The 22,709-nt window shown below is 35.3% G+C and overlaps 1 protein-coding gene across 5 annotated transcripts in view; it reads right to left on the minus strand.

Moving 5' to 3' along the window:
• LOC122717208 (cAMP-specific 3',5'-cyclic phosphodiesterase) overlaps nucleotides 1–22,709 on the minus strand; it is a 164,534-nt gene that overhangs the window by 119,845 nt on the left and 21,980 nt on the right. For 4 of the 5 annotated variants that reach the window (XM_043941051.1, XM_043941053.1, XM_043941050.1 and 1 more), the window contains exon 2: nucleotides 20,226–21,556. In XM_043941051.1, the coding sequence (XP_043796986.1) occupies nucleotides 20,226–21,271 (1,046 nt within the window). In that variant the 5' untranslated portion in view covers nucleotides 21,272–21,556. The remainder of the gene's footprint in view (nucleotides 1–20,225; nucleotides 21,557–22,709) is intronic. The other variant, XM_043941052.1, reaches the window with a different exon arrangement.

Here is a 22,709-nt window from a genome sequence, read left to right on the forward strand (position 1 = left end):
TATTCCAATGAAACGAAAATTTAGGGAATCATGCACATCGATAAAGAAAAATTTCTAATTCGGAGATTGTCATTTTTAAAAACACATTAATATATTAATATTTCTCTCACGAAAGAATGAAAAAAGAGAGTCGAAAAAATTTCTTAAATCATATTAATTAACCTTATAACGAAATCCAAAATTTCTGCATACTTGTGCCATTATATCTTAAACCATCAAAGTTCCAATTTAAATATTCTTCAAAAAAAATCACACTCGCCTCCTACAATTAATTGTAACTCTCTTTCTCGATCTCTCTCTTCGATCAATTTACGTGCCACGACACGTTCCATTTTTCTGATATGCACCGGCCAGCCCTGTGAAGAGAAGTCAACGTTACAAGCTGACGTATGGAAAAAAGAGGAGAAAAGAAAAAATGAAAAAAGAAAGCGAGGCATAAGTCGAGGGTTAAGTGTTCGAAACATTGGCTGCCTTCTACGAGATGACAAGGAGGAGGTTGAGGGGAGGGGCGCTGCAGAGATTGCCCGATACGCACCTGGCCACGCGCATTTCAGGGCATCGGTGACGTCAAACCTCGAGAGGTGGAGGTTGTTGATTACGTCACTGGCCCCAGCCAGCCACAGCATCGATCAGTTCGACCGGTGGTGGGGGCAGAGGCTGAGTTGGCGTGGTAGGGAGTCGTGGTGGGGGTAGGGAGTCGAGGAAAAGTCACTAATAGCCGGCTCCCGCGGTCTATTAATTAAATTTTTGATTAGTCGACGATATTTCAACCTCCTCTTTCATCCTATCACTCTCTTAGTCTCACCTTTTCTTCCATTCTTTTCATTCTCTCTCTATCTCTCTCTCTCTCTCTCTATTTCTATTTCTTTCGTTCCCTTTGTGCGTTTGATCGTTTTTTGCCTTTGATTTTACGTGTTTTTTCGAGTCGAGGAGATTTTTCGCGGAATTGCAGTTGCCAGGCGAGACTAGATCTTTGTTAACGAGTAATTATCTTTGCTGGAGAAGTGAACATGGCATTGATATCACGATATAGGTAAAAATGAATCGATTTATTCCGATTTATTCTCTTCTCGTGAGATTTCAGCAAAAAAAAAAAAAAAAAAAAAATGCAAAATTTTGAGACATCTCATTTGAGATATTGTCTCTTTTAATACAATTCGGTCGAATATATTCGAAAATTTCTCGATAATATAGGAATAAAAATTCTGAGAGCATGAATATTTTTAAAAATTCGGCCAAGTTATGAAATTCTATAATGCATCTCATATATTTCTCAATCTAGCTGACTGACTATACTGTGCTGACTACAGAATAGATAAAATGTTATTATATTTTTTGCTTTCTGGAGTTAAAATATACGAGACGTTCTATCTCGAATGGAATCTTTCAGAAGGGAATCCCACGGAATCTTTCAGATTTTTCAGAACAATATTCAATTTCTTTTCCTGTAAATGGTCAATCGGAAGAGTTTGTTGATGAATAGTCGTTCCAGTCGAGGAAAAGTCGACTTCGATGAATCAAGAGATGAAGGATTCTCTTCTGACAACAATGTCTCTTTTATTGACTTTTCTTCTTTCCACACCAACCGAATCTCGTTCGCAAAATTCGCAGCCTGGGAAGCCTCAACTTTTAACGAGTCTCACCACGATACAATTGTTCGTTGACCTTGCGAACCATTTCAAACTTTGCACTATTATTAACCGAGGTAAAAGAGTGGAGATAAAATTTCATATTTTATGCACAGTTGTCAACCAAGTAACGATGCAATTGCTTAACTTTTCGAATTAATAATTTCATAACAATTCTTTAAGATTTAAAATTCGATGTCTGATCAATATTGATTTGTTCTACTGTCATCGACAATTTCACAATCTTTTGAGCTTTAAAATTTCATTCGAATTTTGTTCGTTCGAACAACGTAGATTTAGAAAGAAATATTGACAATATCATGTCAATTTTTTACATACAGTTGATTTGTTCTACTGTCATCTTTGACGAAAGGAGCATAACAACGACGTTTCACAATTTTTTGAGCTTTAAAATTTCATTGAATTTTGTTCGTTCGAACAACGTCAACGATTTAGAAAAAAATATTTAGAAAGAAATATTGACAATATCTTGTCAATTTTTTACATACAATTGATGAAGCGTTTGACTAGTTTCGTCTTATTCTACTGCCACTTTTCTGCGTTTTAAGATACCGATCGAGCCTGTCTGATCAATATTGACTTGTTCTACTGCCAATCTTTTTTTGGAAGATCTTTCAAAATAAAATTCCATAAAACCTCGCGTTGAAATGGAATATTTGATTAGGCAAATCTTAAGAACTTCTCACGAATTATTTAACAGGATTTCGTTACACGAAATGCATAATGTTCCCGTTTAATTCAATGAGTTTACAACTCTTAGATTTAGTGTCTCCTTTGGGTCGTGTTTATAACGTTGACATTTAATTTTCAAATATCACGCCGTTCATCATGTTCTTCCCGACATAATTCAGAAAAACGTTGAACGGTGAACAAAATGGCAGCCAAGAAAAGTGCACGTTCAACATTGCTTTCCCTTCGCGTGTTGGCTTAATAAAAACTTAATAAAAACTGATGTGAACCGAAGTCGAAGTCTTTTTTCCCTTGCTTCCAGTAGCATTACCCGACATATACGATAGGTAAAAAAATTGTAAACGAACAGACAGCAATTCTGCAAAAATTATAATGTTAAATTTTGCCTTCGAAATCGATTAAAAAGTAGCAAATATTGTCTCAATTTTTTTTCTTTTCTTTTTTTATTAACTTTTTTTATTAACCTATCCCTACATGTTCTTCAAGATGTACTAAAGTCAAAAATAAATGCAAGAATATACCTGGATTTTAAAAATTACAATGTTAAATTTTGTATTCGAAATTAATTAAGAAATAATAAATATTGTCTCAATTTTTCTTTTTTTATTATTTCCTTATCTCTACATGTTCTTCAAGATGTACTAAAGTCAAAAAGAAATGCAAGAATACACCTGGATTTTAAAAATTACAATGTTAAATTTTGTATTCGAAATTAATTAGAAATAGAAAATATTGTCTCAATTTTTCTTTTTTTATTACTTCCTTATTTTTACAATGTTCTTCAAGATGTACTAAAGTCAAAAAGAAATGCAAGAATATACCTGGATTTTAAAAATTACAATGTTAAATTTTGTATTCGAAATTAATTAAGAAATAGGAAATATTGTCTCAATTTTTCTTTTTTTATTACTTCCTTATCCTTACAATGTTCTTCAAGATGTACTAAAGTAATGCAAAAAAAGTAATGTATACTAAAGTAATACTAAATGCAATACTAAAGTAATGTAAAAAAAGAAATGCAAGAATACACCTGGATTTTAAAAATTGCAATGTTAAATTTTGCGTTCGAAGTCGATTAAGAAGTAGAAAATATTGTCTCAATTTTTCTTTTTTTATTAACTTCCCTATCCCTACATATTCTTCAAGATGTACTAAAGTCAAAGAGAAATGCAAGAATACACCTGGTGTTCGTTAATCCCGTTGTTGCTTAATTAATTTTGCCGCAAGCATGTCAAGAGATAAACTCGACGTCCCACAAAAAGTTGGAAAACACAACAACGTTGGAGAGGAAACGTTGTACCCCCCTTTAAATCGCGCGTAACAATTGATCTTCTAACCACTCTATTCATCTTCGAGGACATTTCCAACAGCGTAAATCGGTTTTTCTTTCTAATTTACATTTTACAGACGTGGCAATATTTCACTCACTGTTTCGCGAAAGAAATATTTATCATGGAAAATATCGAATTTTTAATATCCTTGAAACGTTTATTTTCCTCCCTTCCTGTCTCTGAGTTGGAATTTCGATGAAGGCTTTGAAAACGTTAAAAGTTTCAAATAATTTTGTGCGAGATCGATTTTTTTTTTTAATATAATTTCCATCCAACTTTTAAAAATTTCTCTTTCCTCCTTTGCAAAATGTAGAGATAGAAAATTTTCTATTTTAAGATTCCTAGCTACGTACACGTTTAAATGAATTTTGTGAATTGAAAATATGAATTTTTCAAAGGAAGTTCATACACAGTGATAAAGCGCGTAACGAAATGTAAATCTTCTAAATTGCTTCTAATTTTTCCAAAATAAGAAATTTTACGTTTTTAAAGAAATTTATATTTCGATTTTCGTGGCAAAATTTAATCCTTGCAATGTCATTAAAAATTGTCAGTTTAAAATAATTCTTGTCCAAGTCTCATTAATATCAAAGGTGAACAATTGTGTAAATCGAAATTCAGAGAGAAACATTAATTAATTAATTAATTAATTAATCAGAAAATCATTTATCAAAATTTTTCCTCGTTCAAGTTAAAATCTTATCGCATCCACAATAACGCGAATATGAAAAATCCAATTCGCGCGAAAATAAATTTTTAAGAGAAGATTTGAGTAAAAGAATCATCCAATCCAGTGAATTGAGAAAAATTTACGATCTTTGCGATTTTTAAAAAAAGAAGAAGAAAGAGATTATAAAAAAGAGATTACAGATTGTGAATCTCATTTTGAGTTGAAAGTTTGAAAGAGGAAACTAAAGAGATCTTCGTTAATTGAATTTAATCTCAACTCTGTTACATCCCTGTACACCTTGATGGAAGAAAAATAGTGGGGAAAATTATCTTTGAAAGAAAGAAATATTTTGTTCGAGTATTGGAAGCTCGATAGAATCGTCCATACTTTGTTGTAATTTATTTTTCTTAAATTAAAAACAATATGAGAATCTAAAATACCTTATTATTCCCTATATATTCATATATTTTTCTCAGTAATAAAAGTATAAAATATTCAACCTTTCAACAGAGGGATTAAATTTCCAAAAATTTCGCCAAAATGCACAAATTTAAAAAAAAAAAAGAGATAAACACGAATTTTTTCATTTTCATTAATCACGTGATCGAGTATAATAAATAAAATTCTATCAAACGTGATATGCAATTAATAATCATTAAATGTTATAAATACAAAAATAAAAAAAAAAAAAAGAAAGAATTCGATAGATATTACGTCTCTATCTACGTATTCTACGTACTCTCTCTCTCGTTCTACTTCGTTCTGTTCACCTGTTTTGGAGGGAAAAAAGAAAAAGTGTCAAGGTCAAGACAACACACAAACGTTGAACAATATTTAAAGATAACGCAATTTAATGAATTATGGAATAATAAAGAGGGAAAAATTCAATGGAGAAATGGTTGCTTGTGCTGCTTCACTGACGCTTTGCTCGCACTGTCTCGTTCCACTTGTTATATTCGCAGGTTAGAGGAAAATGTCAAGGTCAACAGGATAAACTAGCATCCTAGATTACTGTTCATTTACGAGTATCTTAACAGTTATCTACTACTACGATTTGCCAAGCATCTTTTCTCTCTCTCTCTCTCTCTCTCTCTCTCTCTCTCTCTCTCTCTCTCTGTCTTCTTCTCGATTATCCTCGAATTAAGAAATTTTTGAATTCGAAAAAAAGAAGAAAAAGAACGTTTAAACTACTCGCATATATTTTTCGTTCCAAACACCTTTCTCGGTTCACAAAGGAGGGACGATTGGCTTTCCAGCGTGAAAAGCCACGAGCAAGCCGAGTAATTTTCACTGAAAGGAAACAAATTTCAAGAAACGAGAAATCGTTCGAAGAACTATCCCTGGTTCCCTAGGCTAATTGGACTTTACAGTTTGAAGAAAAATTTCGAAAGGATATATAATTAAATTATTTTTAAATCATCTTTGACAGAAGGTGACAGAAAGATAATGTATTTAATATCGTAACATAGAAGATGCTGTTATTTTTATATGAGTCGAGAAGAAGAATTTCAATCATTTCCAGTAGAATAAAAAAAAAAAAAGAAAAAGAAAAAAGGAAAACGAAAAACGATCGAATTTTTTATTTTTTTTAACCTTAGTTTCTACTTTTTCTTTTTTTATGGAATATATCGATATCTCAAAAGCTCCTATGAAAAGTAAGTATAGAGTAAGTATGGAAAATGTTTGGAAGAAAAAAGGAAAAAGTTTTATAATACATTTTTTTTCTTTTTTATAAGAAAAGGAAATCGAAAGAGTCGAAGTTTAATAAACGATTTCTCTTCCAATATTAAAATAATATACATGGAACGAGGGTGGCACAGAATTCATGACAAAATTCACGAGAATCGAAGGATCTCGCGATATTCTGGTCACGAATATCATACTCCTCTCTAACGAAGCATCACGACTTCAGGAAATAATATTCCAGGGGATATCTCTCAGGGTTTGAGAAGAAGACGGTGAACAATGGCAGCTGTAATCGGGAATTCGAGTTTAATCAGGAACGTGACCGATTTCGCGCCCATTTTCGAAAATAGATTCATGCATTCGTTCGGTTTCGGCTCGGAAAACTTGGTAATTTCTCGTCGTTGATTTTTGACAGACTTTTTGGAAATTTTTAAGACTTTTTGGAGATTTCGAGCATCGATGAGATATCGCGTTATCTCATTTTTCAATTATCTTAAATAAATTCTAAGAGAACTTTCTATCTGATAGGTTATGAACGATACGATACTTGTGTAAATTGATTTAAATAACGCTCAAGTTAACGCGAGAAAAATATAATTTACCTAATTGACAACTTAATTTTCTTCTAACTGTTTCCGTCTTTAGTCTTTTATCACTTTTGCGTATCTGAAGTTGAAATATCGTGACATTCTTAAGAAACAATCAGTCACGAAATTCTTATAAATCATGCTAGAGATCAAATTGTCAGAGAATCAATTGAGAACTTTGAGGATGGGAAATAAAATGAAATTCAAATATTGGATTGTTTCCTTTCTTTTTATTCTAAAATTTATATAAATCCATTCTTTTATTATATTATTTCTCGTGCAATTTAACTTCCTTTTCTTACTTTAATTTATGAAAAAAAATATTCTTTCTTGCAACATTTCTTGGATATTTCAAATTATTAAACATCCATTATTTACCTGAGCAATTATTCATGAGCCCCCTAAATTTAACAAACAGGACAACAATTTTATAAAATTTTTTCTCATTTTTTGGCATCATGTTTTTTTATCGATCATTCGAAAGTCGACCTTCGAAAGGAGAAGTAGCATCAAACATTTATTCACTTTGAAAAATTTTAAACCGTCTTAAAAAATTGATTCCAGACTTCTTTTCCTTTAAAGACGATGTCTTTGAGGAAAATTTTTCCCCTTAAAGAGAGAGAGAGATCTCTTAAATAGTCAATCTTCCATTTATACAACCTCCGTAGAGAGTTTCAAATTTTTATTCGTATTTCACGAGAGAAATCCTTTTAAAAAATAAAACTCTCTCACATCGAGAGGTTCAATTTCTCCTGAACTCTTGCCAACTTGCCTTAAATAAATTTTAATTCAATTTCAAAACTGAATTTATTCAATTTAAACTTCTGATAATTTGAAAAAAAATGAAAGTCAAGTCAAGTTTCTTCTTAACTTACCTAACAAAGATAAATTTAATTTATCCCAACAAATTAATCCCAACCTTCTATCCAACAAACTAGACTTTCTGCGTTAAAAGAAAAAAAATAAATAACTAATCAAACATCGTACATTATCCTATATAAACCTTGACAAACAAGGTATCAAACACGTTCAAACAGAGGGAGAAAAAGTTTAACCCTGGCTCTCACTAACCTACTTGAGGGATGAACACGTGGTCCGCAGGGGCAGCAACCGCTGCTAGAACGTTTCCTTCTACGTGCACACCAGTCCTGACCCATCCTCCGTGGCCAACCCTTTTGGCTTCACCTCTTCCAGGAATCTACGTGACGTAATAGCGACCAGACACCCGACAGACGCCCGACAGAATCGTTCTTCCGCTTCCTCGAACTCGCCCACTGACCTGCGGCGTGCATCCTCACAATTGGGCGAAACCACACACTCCAAACAAAAGAACACTGTTCTCCAGACGATGATCCTTTGAAAAATACGACGTCTAACAAACTTTCAAGCAGTAGTCAAGTTATACGTAATATCAAACTTGGTCAAACTCGACTCGAGTCTTCGTTCCAACGGGCAGATCTGATGACAGTGACGACGTTTCCGTCTTTCGACGAGTGATGAATATATCAACGAGGTGGCACCCTCTCTCATACTCGTAAGAGTTGCGTAAAAATTTCTTAAAACTTACGGAGAATGCTTGGTCACTAGAATATCACTAGAATATACGATTTACGTTTAAGCTTTCTCCATCAGATTTTCGAACACTTTTTACTAGGCGAATTCGGATTAATTTCTCGGATATTCCTCTTCCGTCTCGGTGCAATTATATTGCAGATTAATCGGGCTAATTGGCTCCTTCGATCATCCCGATTATGCTAATTTTGCCGGGGGGTCTGTCGAGGATAGGAACGGCGATAAGAGGGGAAGAGAAATAGGAAGAGGGAAGTTCGTGGCGATGCAACTCTGTCGACCTTTCGAAGCACGAGCTTTCGACGAAAATTGTGGGATTACACGCGAGATCCTTCCAATTCGAGGAGAGCAGGCTGAATCTCGAATTCTTGATTCTTCGAGATCGATTCGTCAATTCGATGATCCGTGATGGATAATATAGGAGAATCGATGTTTGCAGAACGTTATTATTAGATAGATTATTCTTCTGAAAACGATTGAGGAGTCGTTGAGGACGATCAGTTGTCGATATTAATATTCACAAGATTCGTTAATGTAAAAATTGGAAGTTTTTCGTTCGATCAAGTGCTCCAACTCCGTTTTTCCTTTTTCTTTTTCTTTTATTCGTCAACAGCAGAGGACAGATACTTCTAATTAATTGGCACGAGTTGTAACTCATCGAAAATTCACTGACAAGTAATTATCCTTTTCTTTTTTTTTTTTTTTTTTCAATAATCCAACAGCCACAAGATCAATCGTTGAAATTTCAATCCTTGGACCCCCTCCCCCACTCGTGTCGCGTTATTAAAAATTTCATTCCCCTCGGTCACGAGTTCCAGAAGAACTTATCACTAGGTTCCATCGTCGATCTATCTCTTCAACTTTTAATTTTCAAAAGCAAATATATGTATATATATACATATACATACATCACTTATAGATACAGCCAAGCCCGATTTCCAATTTTCCAATAACCAAACGACCGACCAATCTCCAAGCTTTCCTCCTCCTCCCCGACCTTCGCCTCGTTTCCAAGACCGTCTCTATCCACCCCCAAAAGGGGGAGGCAATAAGACACCACCCGAATATCCACCCCCTCCCCCAAAACAATCACAATCATCAAATCAAAATCAAATCACACCATCAACCACCCCCTGAACGCGCTCACCCCCTCGCGTCCCCCCAACAATCGTTCAATCGTTCATAGCCGACGTGTCCACAACATCCCCCAATTGTCACTCCAGCAGGGGGACACTCCACGTGGACTCCACTTTTCACCCCCTTCCCCGGCAGGAGGAGGCCTGCTGGCACCTTTCGCCCCTTCCCCTTTCGGGGGGGGAGGGGGGGGGAAGAGAAAACGGCTCACGTGACCGGGTGGTGGTCCACAGCCAGGCGTCGGTTCATGGTTTCGGCCGGGGAAGGAAAACCGGAAGCCAGGGTTATGTGGACGGCGACGGCGGCGGCTTTGGTCGGTCAGAGGTCGGCCACGTCCGCGCAAGGATCGCTTCTCCCTCGACGAAAACTCGCGTCTCCTCGGCGAAATTCGCGTAACTGGCGGACACCAGAACCGAGCCGAGCCGAGCCGAGCCAACCAAACCAACGAACGAGCGTATCCTGAACGCGTACTCGAGAGAGGGCGGGAGCGGCGGCGGAGAGTGAGAGAGAGAGAGAGAGAGAGAGACGCTGCCAGCAGCAACGTGCCCGCGAAAATGTAAACTTCCTCGGATGGATGATGTGCCGTGGAGGGGAGGGGAGGGGAGGGGGGGGGTTGGTAGACACGTTGGAGCGAAAGAGAGGGGCTGCGTCGACGCCAGCGCCTCCTTCGCCACCGAAAACGATCACGCCGCCACTCTGGAGGGGGTGGAATCACCAGAGACGCCCGGGGGTGGATCCATGCCGACCGCCGTTCTTCTTCTCTTCTTCTTCTCTGTCTCTTTTTTTTTTCTTTTTTTTTTTGTAGCTCGAGGCGAGGGCGAGACTCTCCTCCCTCTCCTCCTCCTCCTCCTCCTCTCCTCATCCTGGACGAGAATCCTTCGGGTTCCTTGCTTCTGTTTCCTCCGGTTTCGAGGCGAGGGTGGGATTAAGGAAGGGCGAAAACGAGGGTTGGGACGGGTTTGTTGAAGTTTTGAAGTTGAATCTTCAGGAGAGGGGGGGGAGGAGGGTCATCGTTCGGATTCTTTTCCTACAATTTCGGGAGATTTTTCGATCGGGCTGTTGTTCGAGCTTCAGAATCATTAATTGCTTTTCGAGATAAGCTTGGAAATAGATTTTGAATAGATGGAGATTTGACAGAATTATGGGATGGAGTTAACCGAGAGTTTTGAAGAGAGATTTAGGGATTGGCTTTCTTCTCCATTTCCACGCTTGGGATTGAATAGAGATTTTCGTTTTGAAATTAAGAAAGGCAGGCGATCTTTTAGGATTCCTTCGTACATAGATCGACACGAATTTCAAATCTTGAAGAATAATTAGAACGAATTGTTCTAAAAGTTTCTCACAGAACGAAGAGAATGTTTGGAGAGGAAAATCGAAAGAAGAGAGAGAAAGAGAGTCTGCTTGTTATTACACCAGATCTTGCACGTCATATTTAAAGATTTTTATTTATTTTTCATCGTTCGACAAAACTCTAATTTTGTCGAATTGATGTTATCGAAATCGTTTTATTGTTCTCCATTATTGTTCTCGTTTTTTAAAAGTGGATAACGCGTTTAAAGAGGAGGAAAGAAAAATACGATAAATTCTTATTTCTTTCTTTTGGCGGGGATATGAAATTTTCATTTCCATCCTCGTATAATTTCTTCGTTTCGTGCGGTTTACAGATGCAACCGAGTTCACTGGTGCAACAGAGTTAACGGAGAGCATTACAGAGACACGCACACGCTACACTTAGCACACATGGACACAATGCTTGAAAAGAGAAGTTTCAATGAGCTTACTCGTCTCGCCCAAACTCACCACGGGTTTTGTTCCTATTTCGTTCCTGGTCCGCTTTTGGCCTCGGTCTAGAGGGAACATTTAGCAAAATTCTATTGAGCGTAGAACACTTGGTTGTATACTAAATTATGCCTCGTCCTAATTTTTCATCACATTGAAGCTTAAATTCAACGAGCATTCGTTTTCCCTTCTCTTCGATATCCCTTGAAAATCGATATGCACGTTCAAATAATAATTAAGATAATTATTTTTAAGATTTTTTTAAAGATATTTTAGGATTAAAAAAAAAATTTTTTTCTTAAAATATCGATGCGAAAAATCGCATCGAAGAAACATATTTGAAAATCGAGATCAAATTTCGAGACGAATTTTGAAAGTTTTACAAGGAGATGAGATATAAATTGAATTAAATTAGGATCCATTGAATGAAATAGGTTAGGCGAATATTTTCCAGCGTACACTCAGGAACCACGTGCTCAGCGACACACCCACGATGTTCAAAATCAATGGAAAGATGGGAGGGTGCAATGTCGAGACCCTTCCTCCGTACCGATGCTCTCCACTCTTTCAACCAATGAAATATAATATAAAATCGCATTCTTCCCATCAGAAATAAATATTTCCAAGAATCGAATACGAGAATACAATTGACGAAAAATATTTGATGAATCGATCGTTTCAACGATGACAAACGTTTTATCTTTATACATCCAAATATCCAAAGATGAAGGAATGATCAACGAAATAATTGTTCACTTTTCAAAATATAACAACTTTCGAAACTTTTCCAAATTACATCATTCTAAAAAAAAAAAAAAAAAAAAGAAAAAAAAATATCTTCTCTACACACACTCCCTGTAAATATACACAGTCATAAATCTTCTCCACCTTCTCAATCTTGTTTCCAGACACGCGAGAAACGAGGAGGTAGGGATAAGGGAGGCGAGGCGAGCGAGAAAAATCACTAGATCACATCCCGGCGATAGGGGAAAAGAACCATGACCCGCGTAACGTACACCGTGTGTCATGGTTATAAACACCGTGGACAGGATACGAGGCGAAGGTGGTAGGTTACGTCAACGATTTCGTTGCAATATTGAACCTACGCACGCCAACTATTAGCATCACGGAAGAGAAACTAACGCGGGAAAAGTTAAAGGTTAACAGTTCTTCTTACGACCTGGTGTAACCTAGAGTTCATTTCAATTCGTTTTCCGTCTTACTTCATTTCAATTATGTTTCCCCTCTCGTTCCCTCAATTTGCCGAATTCTTATCTCTCATAGTGGGACGTTTTGTGAATATCTTGTCTCCTGAGTAAAATTCCATTTTGTTATCTAGTTTGAATATTTGAATGCGAACTCGCATGATTTAAAATTCGAAGGAGGCGTGTCGAAAATTCAATTTCAAATTAAATATATTTACGTTTCTTTACGGAGGAGGGAGAGAGACGAGAAAATTCTTTAGAAATGTTAGTGAAATATGTATTAACCTAAATCATCGATGAAATAGGGGGGACAAGTGGAAGTCTTATCGAATCGAACAATTTAACTCGAGTTACTTCCATTACGTTAAACCTTAGCCCCCGGGAGGCCCCGATCGAATCTACATTTTTCAGCTTCATCGTCTCGGAGGCGGGGAGCAGACACTCGAACGAAGCTTTTAACCTCGAGAAACATCTTGGAAAAGCTCGTGAAAGCGGTCGTGATGTCCCTGAAACTTCACCTGAAGAGGGAGACCCATTTCAAGCTGCACAGTGTAATACGACGAGCACGAGCAATCGTGTAATGGGATCTGGTAAAGATGAACTTTTGAATTGGTGAAAGAAAATCGATGCCTTTTTTCCGCCTCGTGATGAAAACCGATCAGAGAAGAGATCGGGTTTCGTGTGTCAACGAGAATTTAAAGAATTGAAAAATTCTTTGACACACGGTGTAAAGAAATCTTAGAAAATTTTGTTTCTCAATATATCAAAGAAGAGATTGCATCGAGTTATCGTTAAAGATTTATCGATAAAAATTTGAAAATTTCTCGTGTTCGTGTTTTTATTTATTACAGATCTAGAAATTTTTTAATTGGAAATAACTTGTGATTTAGAGTTGGGAATAAATTGTGATTTTTCTAATATAATGATATTATCCTAATTTTTTGAATCAATTATTAAAAAAAAGTGTTTGAAATTTTGTTAAAAAATAATATCCATTATTATCTTATAAAGTTCAAGAAAGCTTCCGTACTATTTCCAGTTAATATCATATATTATCACTTTACGACTATATAGTAAAAAACATATTACGATTAAAACGATAAAATTTACTAACTAGAAATGAACCAAGATGGAACTACTTTACCATTAAAGGAGGAAGAAAGACTCGTATGGATCTGGTTATTGATTTATTATAAGAATTTCGGTGCTTACCTCTATACTCCCGAATGAGAATTCCGTTTGTATGAAATTTTGGTTGGTAAAACAGATTCTGCATTACCAACATGAGATAGCGTATTATCGACGTAGCACATTAGCGCAAAAACTCGTCTATCGCGTTAGTTCAAAAACTCCTCGATATTGGCGCTATAAGAAAATTACTATGAATTTGCTTCATAAATAATTTTCCAAGAATTATTGATTTCGCTATAAAAATTTCATTCGCAATATCGTGTTTTTAAAAAAAAAACTTATAGAATTAATTTTCCACATGCATCAATTTCAAATATAAAAGATTTTTTTAAACAAAATATAAAACTTATCGACGTCGTATAGCCCAAAGAAACAATAATAGGAATAATTGAGACATATCTAACGTTTCCAGGAAGGAATCATATGTCACACACTGATATACACACTCTGCCTCATGGCATGTGACCTTCTTTGTAGTCTATGAATCATCGACACAAATACAAAATGCCACGAAAGTCTGTGAAATAGCGATTCAACCTTTTCAAATTTGTATCTATATAGTTTCGTGTTTGCGTTCAAATATCTTGCAGAAAGGAAGCAGAAATTCATTTTCACATACCAATATTTCTAATCAATGGTTGTACCTCGTTTCAATTACTATGGCCAATCACGCTTAAACAAATCTTCTAAATCGAGTTGGTTACATTTCCTGTTACAATGTGTACGTTTCGAGATATATTTACGCGACAAATTGCCACGATCGTGTAATTTAAACGGAAACGAGATGGAAATTTGTTCAACCGAATGGAAACCGATGTATTTGAGCGTGAAAGATTACAAGAACCTTGATGGTAATTAAATTTTATTAGTGGCTTTATGCGAATATTTCGAGCGATTATATAAAAGGTGATAATGGCAATTGTATCACCAAGATTGTTTTACAAGATTAATGAAAATATATTATTTCAATGTATCTTATTTCGTGTTCTACTTTTATTATATTATAATATTGTTGTGATATCGGAAGAAAAAATATTGAATTTTATTTGATTTTATGGCACGATTTCAAATGAAAAATATATTAAAATATATCGTACAATTTACAATTTTTTTTAAATAATTTTTTTCAATTAATTTACTTTAACTTAATTCGTTTCAATGAACTATAAAATTCGAAAATTTTTATATTTCTGAATTTTTATAGAAAAATGCCCTATCCATTGATTGATACGAATGATGAACATTGTGATCGTGTCAAAATATATTCTCAAACTTCGAATTAAGCACAAACAATTGGAACACGTCGTTTGTCAGATACAAAGCCAGAAACGTTATCAAACGTAATTTTGGAAATAATTACAATTCGAATCGATTAACCAAACTTTTGTAATTATAAATCACATTCCATAATTTTCATATTAAAATCCTTAAAATCTTCTAAATTCCTTAATTCCTCAATTCTCGAAATTTTCAATTCTGTATATTCTTTTTATTATCCAATTTTTAACTGTCGATACATTCTTCTTAAAATTTAATCAATTTAAAAAAAAATTATATTTAATATTTATCTTCACTGATATTCTTCGTCAAAAATTTCATCCCAACTTGCACGATTGCACATATCACAAATCAATTGCATCCTTTCACATTTTACTCTTAAAAAGAAATCATTGATCGATCATCTTTAATTACACACATAAACCTATCTAAACATATTTTGTAAATATAATGTTTATTTAAACATCTATCATCATTACTTTTTCACCTAACTTGTTCTAAAGGTAAAGAAAATCGGTATCGAATTATATCCCACGGAGGATATAAACGTTTATAAATCCATCATTTATGGGAAAAGAAAGCGTATCTAAGTTTCGATTCAAATAAGAAAGTCGAGGAGTCCACTCTCCACGTGATCGCGTGGATTAAGTGGGTCAGAGCGATAAGCATAAGTAGATTCTTGAGGAAGTATTATTAGGACAGTGCATACGAAACGCCGTCATTTTCTCTCGAATGGAGGTACAGGTTTCTAATTCCCTTGAAATATGATTATGCGCTTGAAAATTAGAGTAGCGTTATTAAAACCACTTTGTTTGAAAAAGAAGAGATACAATTTCCAGATGTGTTGTTGAATCAATAGAATAATAATCAGAATAAAATTAAGAATTATCATCCTGTAATATATTATGCAGACAAAACGAATTGAATTGGTATTACTAAAATAATTATATAAAAAATCATGAAATCATTCTCTCATTTCGCTTCCACTTATAATGTTGAACTTTTTCAAAATTACGAAAATTATTTTCCTATGCTTTGCACGATATCTTTTCATTCCTAATCATTGTTTATCTATCGATCGTAGCTCTAGTGATGCATGGAACGCAGAATGAATACATAATAAATCAAATAACCAATAAATAACGAGCATTGTCTTCATATATATATATATATGAGTAAAAAAATTTTTTTATCACAAACTTTATCGTAATATTTTTACATGCTTATCTGCTTCATTAAATCTCACGTATGGAATTCTCATGCTGTATGATACGAAGAATGAATCTCCCTTTCGATCTAAATTTATCACCGAACGATATATCATTTTGCAATTTGAACAAGGTTGTACATTATCAGAAAGATTGAACGTTGGGTATCGTGTATCGAATCCTCGAACAATCGATCCGCGACGCGCACTGTTTGCTCCTGGGCCGAGATACCCGCGGAATTAATTTGCAACGGTAATCGCATTATAACAGCCCACCACGCGATCGTTAATTATCCCATCTTGATGCAAATTCGATTTCGAGATAAACGTATCCAGTTCAACTATTTCAAGCTTTTGGAATTTTTAATTTTTGTTACACAAATATTCAAAACTTTCTTATTTATATCCGATCGAGTATAAAAAATTCCCTCCCGTTTTTTTGAAGTCTTAAATATCGTAAAATGTGTATCGTTCGAGTAATGATTTATTACTCGATGGACAATTCATTAATTTTGATTCAATCACGATTACTCGGCTGGCAAGGGAGTTCTAATACTAATTGGAACAAAATTGTCGTGATGATGATTTTAATTTTAACGCTATTAAAAAGTTACGATCTTATTTGTTCCATAAAAGTATAAAATTCAATTAAAAGGTTTTTAATGTCGTTTAAAAAGCATAAAAATCCACCGCTGAATAACTTTTTAATCGTGTCGATACCACGTTCCGTTTCCGAGATATCGTCGCTTAAAGAGGGCCGTAATTTTTAATGCTTAAATTACATCTCTCTTTCTCTGTCTCTCTCTCTTTCTCTTTCTGTTCGCGCCGACTCACTGACCTACCTCACTCTAGTCACGCACACGTGGTGGTCAGCGACAGTCGTTGAATCGGCGGCTTTTTATCATTGCTTCTAGCTACGTTTCCAGGAAAAAATAGGTTAAACGCCGATACAAAAGTCCATCGCGAATACGCGAAACACATTGTTAGGGAATTTGAAATCCATTTTTTTCTTTATCTCGAACGTGAAATAATTGAGATACCAGCAACAAAGTGTTTTTTACAAGACTAAGCTTTTTCTTCCGTATATAATTTGAAATCCATAATTTTTAAAGAAGTAGGTATATTGGATTGGTGTTTGTTGTCAATCGATACAGTCAGCCATTCGTAATACACTGTAGAAATTTAACACCAAATTTTTATATCCCGAAACTGAATTGAGCTTTTTTACATGAGTTAAAAAGCTTTTCTTTTTTTCAATTTTTATATAATTAAATTTAAAAAGTATTCGTGATGTTTGTTTTGTTTAATCAATATTAGTCCATATATATATATATATTGAAAATTCAATTTTTATCTTGAAAATGGATTTTGTTAATATCAGTAACAAAGCGATTCCTGTTCAATCTTTTTAGAGGAAATATTCGTCATATTTGTTTTGTGGTTTAATATTGTTAATTGACTTGCTGCGGTTATTGTATTAAGTTTGAGACCATAATTAAGATAAAGTTCTGAACCATTAAACTAATATATGATTAGGTATTGTTCCCACAAGCGGTCACCTCATTCACCTATTAAATTATATAAGCTTAAACACAAAACAAGGATTATTGTTAATTGTTGTTATTATTGTTAAACATTAATACTAATCTTGTGATTATTAATTCCCAAGGACCAATACAAATAAATATATATACATATATATATATACATTAAATGGAATTTGGAACTATCAAAACACAACAATTACATAAAGTGTGTTGTTTCTCAAAAGCGGTCACCCATCCAACTATTGACCATGAGCAATGCAGCTTGACTTTGGTAACAATTGAAAAACAGCGTTGTTTCTATGCCACAAAGATCATTAACCTTAGTGGAAGTTATAAGAAATTATATACATTGAAAAATTATATATGAATAATACTGCATATTTAAAAAAAATTGTTTAACTATTTTTGAATTGTTTGTAAAATTTTAAAAATTTCACTTTTTAAAAATTGAATTAAGTCATATGAATACATATGTATTTCAATATTAGAGATTTTTCAAGAGAAATTTTGAATTTCTTTAAAATATTTAATTATTAAATATTTAACATTATAATTAATACATATTAACAATGATCTGTTGATTTCTGTTTGAATTTGCTTTCAATTACTCGATATATGTCAATAAAGTAATGGATGTACGATTCTAATGATATGTATATTAATCTACGTAATTTAGCTATAAATCTACATGTTTTAGGATTAATAGTGCAATAAGAGTAATCAATAATTTTGCCAACAACCGATTGTAAATAATTTATGAAAATATTGTTTCACATTATAATTATTAATGTTGCATAAAATAATTCTTGGAAATTGATGAATAATTAATTATTGTGGCCTGTTTTTCGTCACGTTACGAACCAAATTCGTTTAACAATAATTAAATCCGTTAATTTTTAAAACGAACAACGATTACTATTACTATTATGAGAAGATTCCGTTTTATCTCTCGTTAAATAAAATATTATCGTTTCGTATTTCGTGTTCAAATTCGATCTAATTAACTTTTTAACAAAAAAAAGAGTAGTAAATTAAAATAAACACGCTGTTTTGAAAAGTAATTTCGTCGCGTAAAAATTTTCTTCCGTCGCAAGAAAGAACGTTCTCTCTTTCTCTCTCTCTTTCTCGATAATAAATTTGTTAAAAAATATTTCACAATCAAGAAGGATATTTTTCATTTATTTTCATCCAACGTTATATCGCCAAAGTCGCTTACACAATACCGCTTAATATTTCAACCGACGAAAAAATATTTACCGAGTGAAAACTGTTGCAAAAAAAGTTAAAAACTGGTTTTCTATTAACAAAGGATTTACGTTCCCAATAATTCTGAATTCTTCCACGAATTTCATCGCGTATCGTAATGTGACTCGAGGAACCACATTGCGCTACGAAATATATTTTTCCTCAAAAAAAAAAACCATATAAATACGATTATTTACATACCTTCAACTATTTTTCATGAATTTTCAAGCTTTTATATTTGCTTACAAAAATATGCTTTAATTCTTTTTTTTTTAATTACATTTCAAACAATTTTTTTTATCCAAGTCCGAATTGTAAAATTGAAAAATTAAAAAAAAATTAAATTGAAAACATAATAAAAATGTGTAATAAATATTTACGTATTTCTTTTTAGAATTGTTTCCCCCTGCTTACCATTTCAATCTACCATGATTAAACGGAAATTGCGCCAATGAAACGGAGATTCGGATCGAGCGTCAATCGAATCAAATCAATCATTAACATATCCAATCTTCTGTTCGAACTGTTCAACTTTGAAAACGTCCGATCATTGGTAATATATCGAAACAAGTACAGATTCGATCTAATTGCGAGAATTTCGCTTTTCAGTGAATCCTCTCCTAAATCTAATTCTAAATTAAATGCCACGTTGAAGAATTCACATTGCGTTAATTTGTTACACACGTATATAAAATAAAATAAAATAAAATTTAGAAATTTTAAAATAAAAAGTGCAAACAGTTTCTAAACATTCTTACGTACGAAGTTGAAGAAAAATAAATTTTTGCGATTTAATATCCGCGATATAAAATTTCTTCAGCTTTAATTACGCGCATTTCCGTCGTGGAATAAATTAAATGTAAACGTTGCCTTGTTTTTCCGTGAAATGAAATCCTAAGATAAGGGTTTACAGCTTAAAAGCTGACCATTTGAAACGATGATAAGGAGGGGGGATCATGCGCCAACTTTCCTTCCCGATGAACCCTTACCGCAAAGTTAATCAATGACAGGGTGACGTGGATTAAAGCTTGGAAATTTATTTATTTACGAATTGAATTTCAAGACCATCTATTTTCTCCTCCTAGATAGATACATGACTCAAGTTACTTTATCTTTCTTTATCTAAATATAACAAATCGAGCATACCCAAGAACACTCTCATCAGATACGATATCCTATCCTGGGCCGTTTTCAAACATGTTCAAACAGTTTCAAACATGATCAATATTTTAAAACAATCCAAAAATAGTTAAAACAAAATTCGAATTCGAACTCGAGTATTATCCGATATTTTCCAATTCATGCCACGATCACTTAACTAAATCATTCTGCGAGAGAATTATGTCGTGAAATTAAAGGAAGCCGCGCGTGATCCCAGGCCCAAAGCGCAAGAGCAAACCGACGTATCCGAGGCCTAAATACCGTGGCCATTTGCCACTTGTTGTCCGGCTACTCACTCGGAGAAGAACACGTCGGATTCGCTTCTGGGCAACACCAACCTCGGCAAGACGATGGCCTTCTTACGCCTGGCCTTTAACGTCTGGGAGAACTGGAACTCGGTCGTCTGGAGCGGCGAGTGAGGGCTGAGTATAGTGATCTTTCTGTCGCTGCCGCCCGGGCTGGTCAACGAAAACACGTTTGAGGGGGGTGGCAGGCTCAGATTCTGAGGGATCTTCCTCTCCAGCCCCGTGTTAGCGAAAAGCCCGCGTCTAACCTCGGCGTTCAGGCTCTCCTCCCTGTGAAGATTGTCGCTGCTTTTCGACTCAACGGTCACTATCCTCCTCACGTCTCTGGTGGACGAGGTCAAAAAGCTTCTGTAGTGAGACTTCGAGACGGCAGAGACGTGAGACTCTGACAAGGATTCCAAGGATTTGGAGTCGTCCACGTAGCGTTCGTCAGCGCTCAGAAAATTCCTCGACGTTCTCAGACTTTCCATCGACTTGGCCGTTATCTGGCTGCTGCTCTGGCCGCTGCCTCTCGCGGTCAACAGATGCTGTTGAGGCTGTTGCTTCTCGAGTTTCGACAGGCTCTTCACCTCGGGCTCGTAATCCTCCTGACTGGACGAGGATTGAGGGCTTCGATGGAAGAAACCTAGCTTGATTCCGGGAAACCTGACCGGCCTGCCCTCCTCCTCGCACACTTTCAGGCTAGTCTTCGTCACGGTGTGTTGGCGGCTACTACTGGTGACCAGCGTCTCACCTTCTTCTTCTTGGGCAACGTCCAAGGAACGACGATCCCCGCCACAGATTCTGCTCCCTTTCTCGTCGGTGACCAGGGGTTCGGACGCTTCCTCGTCCTTTGGTATGTTCTCCACTTCGTTCTCGGATGCGCACTCCATGGTGTCCGAGCTTTCCGTGGAGTTTCGTTGCCTTGCCTCGAGCTTCGAGCTCATGGACACGAGTTTCGAGGATGAGACTAGCAATTTAGTTTTTGTCTCTTTGCAAGAGAGCTTGTTCACCAGGGTCAGGGATTCCCGCTTCTCTTCCGTGTCGTCGTCGTCCATTTTGTGGAAATTTCTAGTTACTCGGTCGGTTATGTAGAGGTGAGATATTTATCGACAAAGGGAAAGGGGATTGACGAGGTGGAGGGTTTTGAGTAGGGACGGTTGGTTGGGTGGCTGCTGGTCGCAATGCTGGCAATTTCGTGGTTATCCCGGGTCAGGGATGATGATGGAATCCCGATCCTTGCCGGATCTCCGGGGTCATCGCAGTGAGAAGTGCCTCTGCCAGGTTGGCCACGCGTGTCAAACGTGTTTCGGATTTGTTACGATGCCTCGTTGACCTGAGGGCTGAAAGAGCGAAAGTCTGTGTCTTGCGATGCTTTCTTTGACTCTTTCTTTAGAGTCCCGGTCTTTCTTTTGGAGTACCTTTTTTTAGTTACTAATATTTTTCTTGCGAATTTTTAAACGAGAGTTTGAATTTTGGTCGATTTTCGATTAAAACTTATACTTATGTTATTTTGTTGAACAAACAGTTGTTTCGACAAATTTATCATCGTGGAAGTAAATATATGAGCGAGTCTGAAATAATTTTAATCGTGTATTAGGCTTATCCAGTTTCTCCATCGATCAGATAACCTGACAGATTAACCCAGAAACATTTGGAATCTCAAGGATTAGCATGCATTCGCGTGAGTCTCTAATCAGGAATACCGAATCGTTGTCGATGAATCTGTTCCCAGTCTGATTTAGCCTTAATCGTCGGATCAAAATTTCTAAAAAACTTTTTTTATTTAAATGTTTCATTAATAAAATAAAATTCTATTAATAAACGAGATCCAAGTGACCATCCATCGAAATTAAATCGAAGTCGTTCTATATAATAAAAGGAGCAAAATTATACAGCTGCGTTCAATTTTTTTGAAGAGCTGTCGTATAAAAATAATTATTGCACACAGTGAGATTCTCGTGATGATCGAAATCGACACGTCAATCATAAGTTATCGACTGAAACGTGTTAAGACTTGTCCACGTTCAACCACACTGGTAATCAATTTTTCACGAAACGTCCTTCTGTGTTCCCAACTGGCCTGGCTTCGTTCCAGTTCCATGCATTTAGGAAAAATCGATGGATGACTATGTCTTCGCGCGAAAGATCGATTCGTTTAGCGTCACAAAGTTGATCCAATCGTCGTCAGTATCGATCCTAGCGTGCTCGTTAACGCGATTATGTTATACTTTTACGTCAGATCGACGATATTCTCTTTGATCGTTCGAATATCGACGTGATTGTTGCTTACGAAAAATCCATTTTTAGGAATTTCAAGCAAAATTCAAACGAAACGAGCTCAATCAATCTTTTGAAGAAGAAATTCTTTTTTTTTTAAAGAACTTTTTCCCAAAAGTAGCCTTCGTGGAAAATGTTGATGATTTCGAAATCGTCCACACTTTGATACAGATTTTCAATTTTCAATTTTCTAAAAACGTGTTATAAATGATGAAT

Source organism: Apis laboriosa, unplaced genomic scaffold, assembly GCF_014066325.1.
Source record: "Apis laboriosa isolate Shangri-la unplaced genomic scaffold, ASM1406632v1 scaffold4_cov146, whole genome shotgun sequence".
NCBI classification, from domain to species: Eukaryota; Metazoa; Arthropoda; class Insecta; order Hymenoptera; family Apidae; genus Apis; species Apis laboriosa.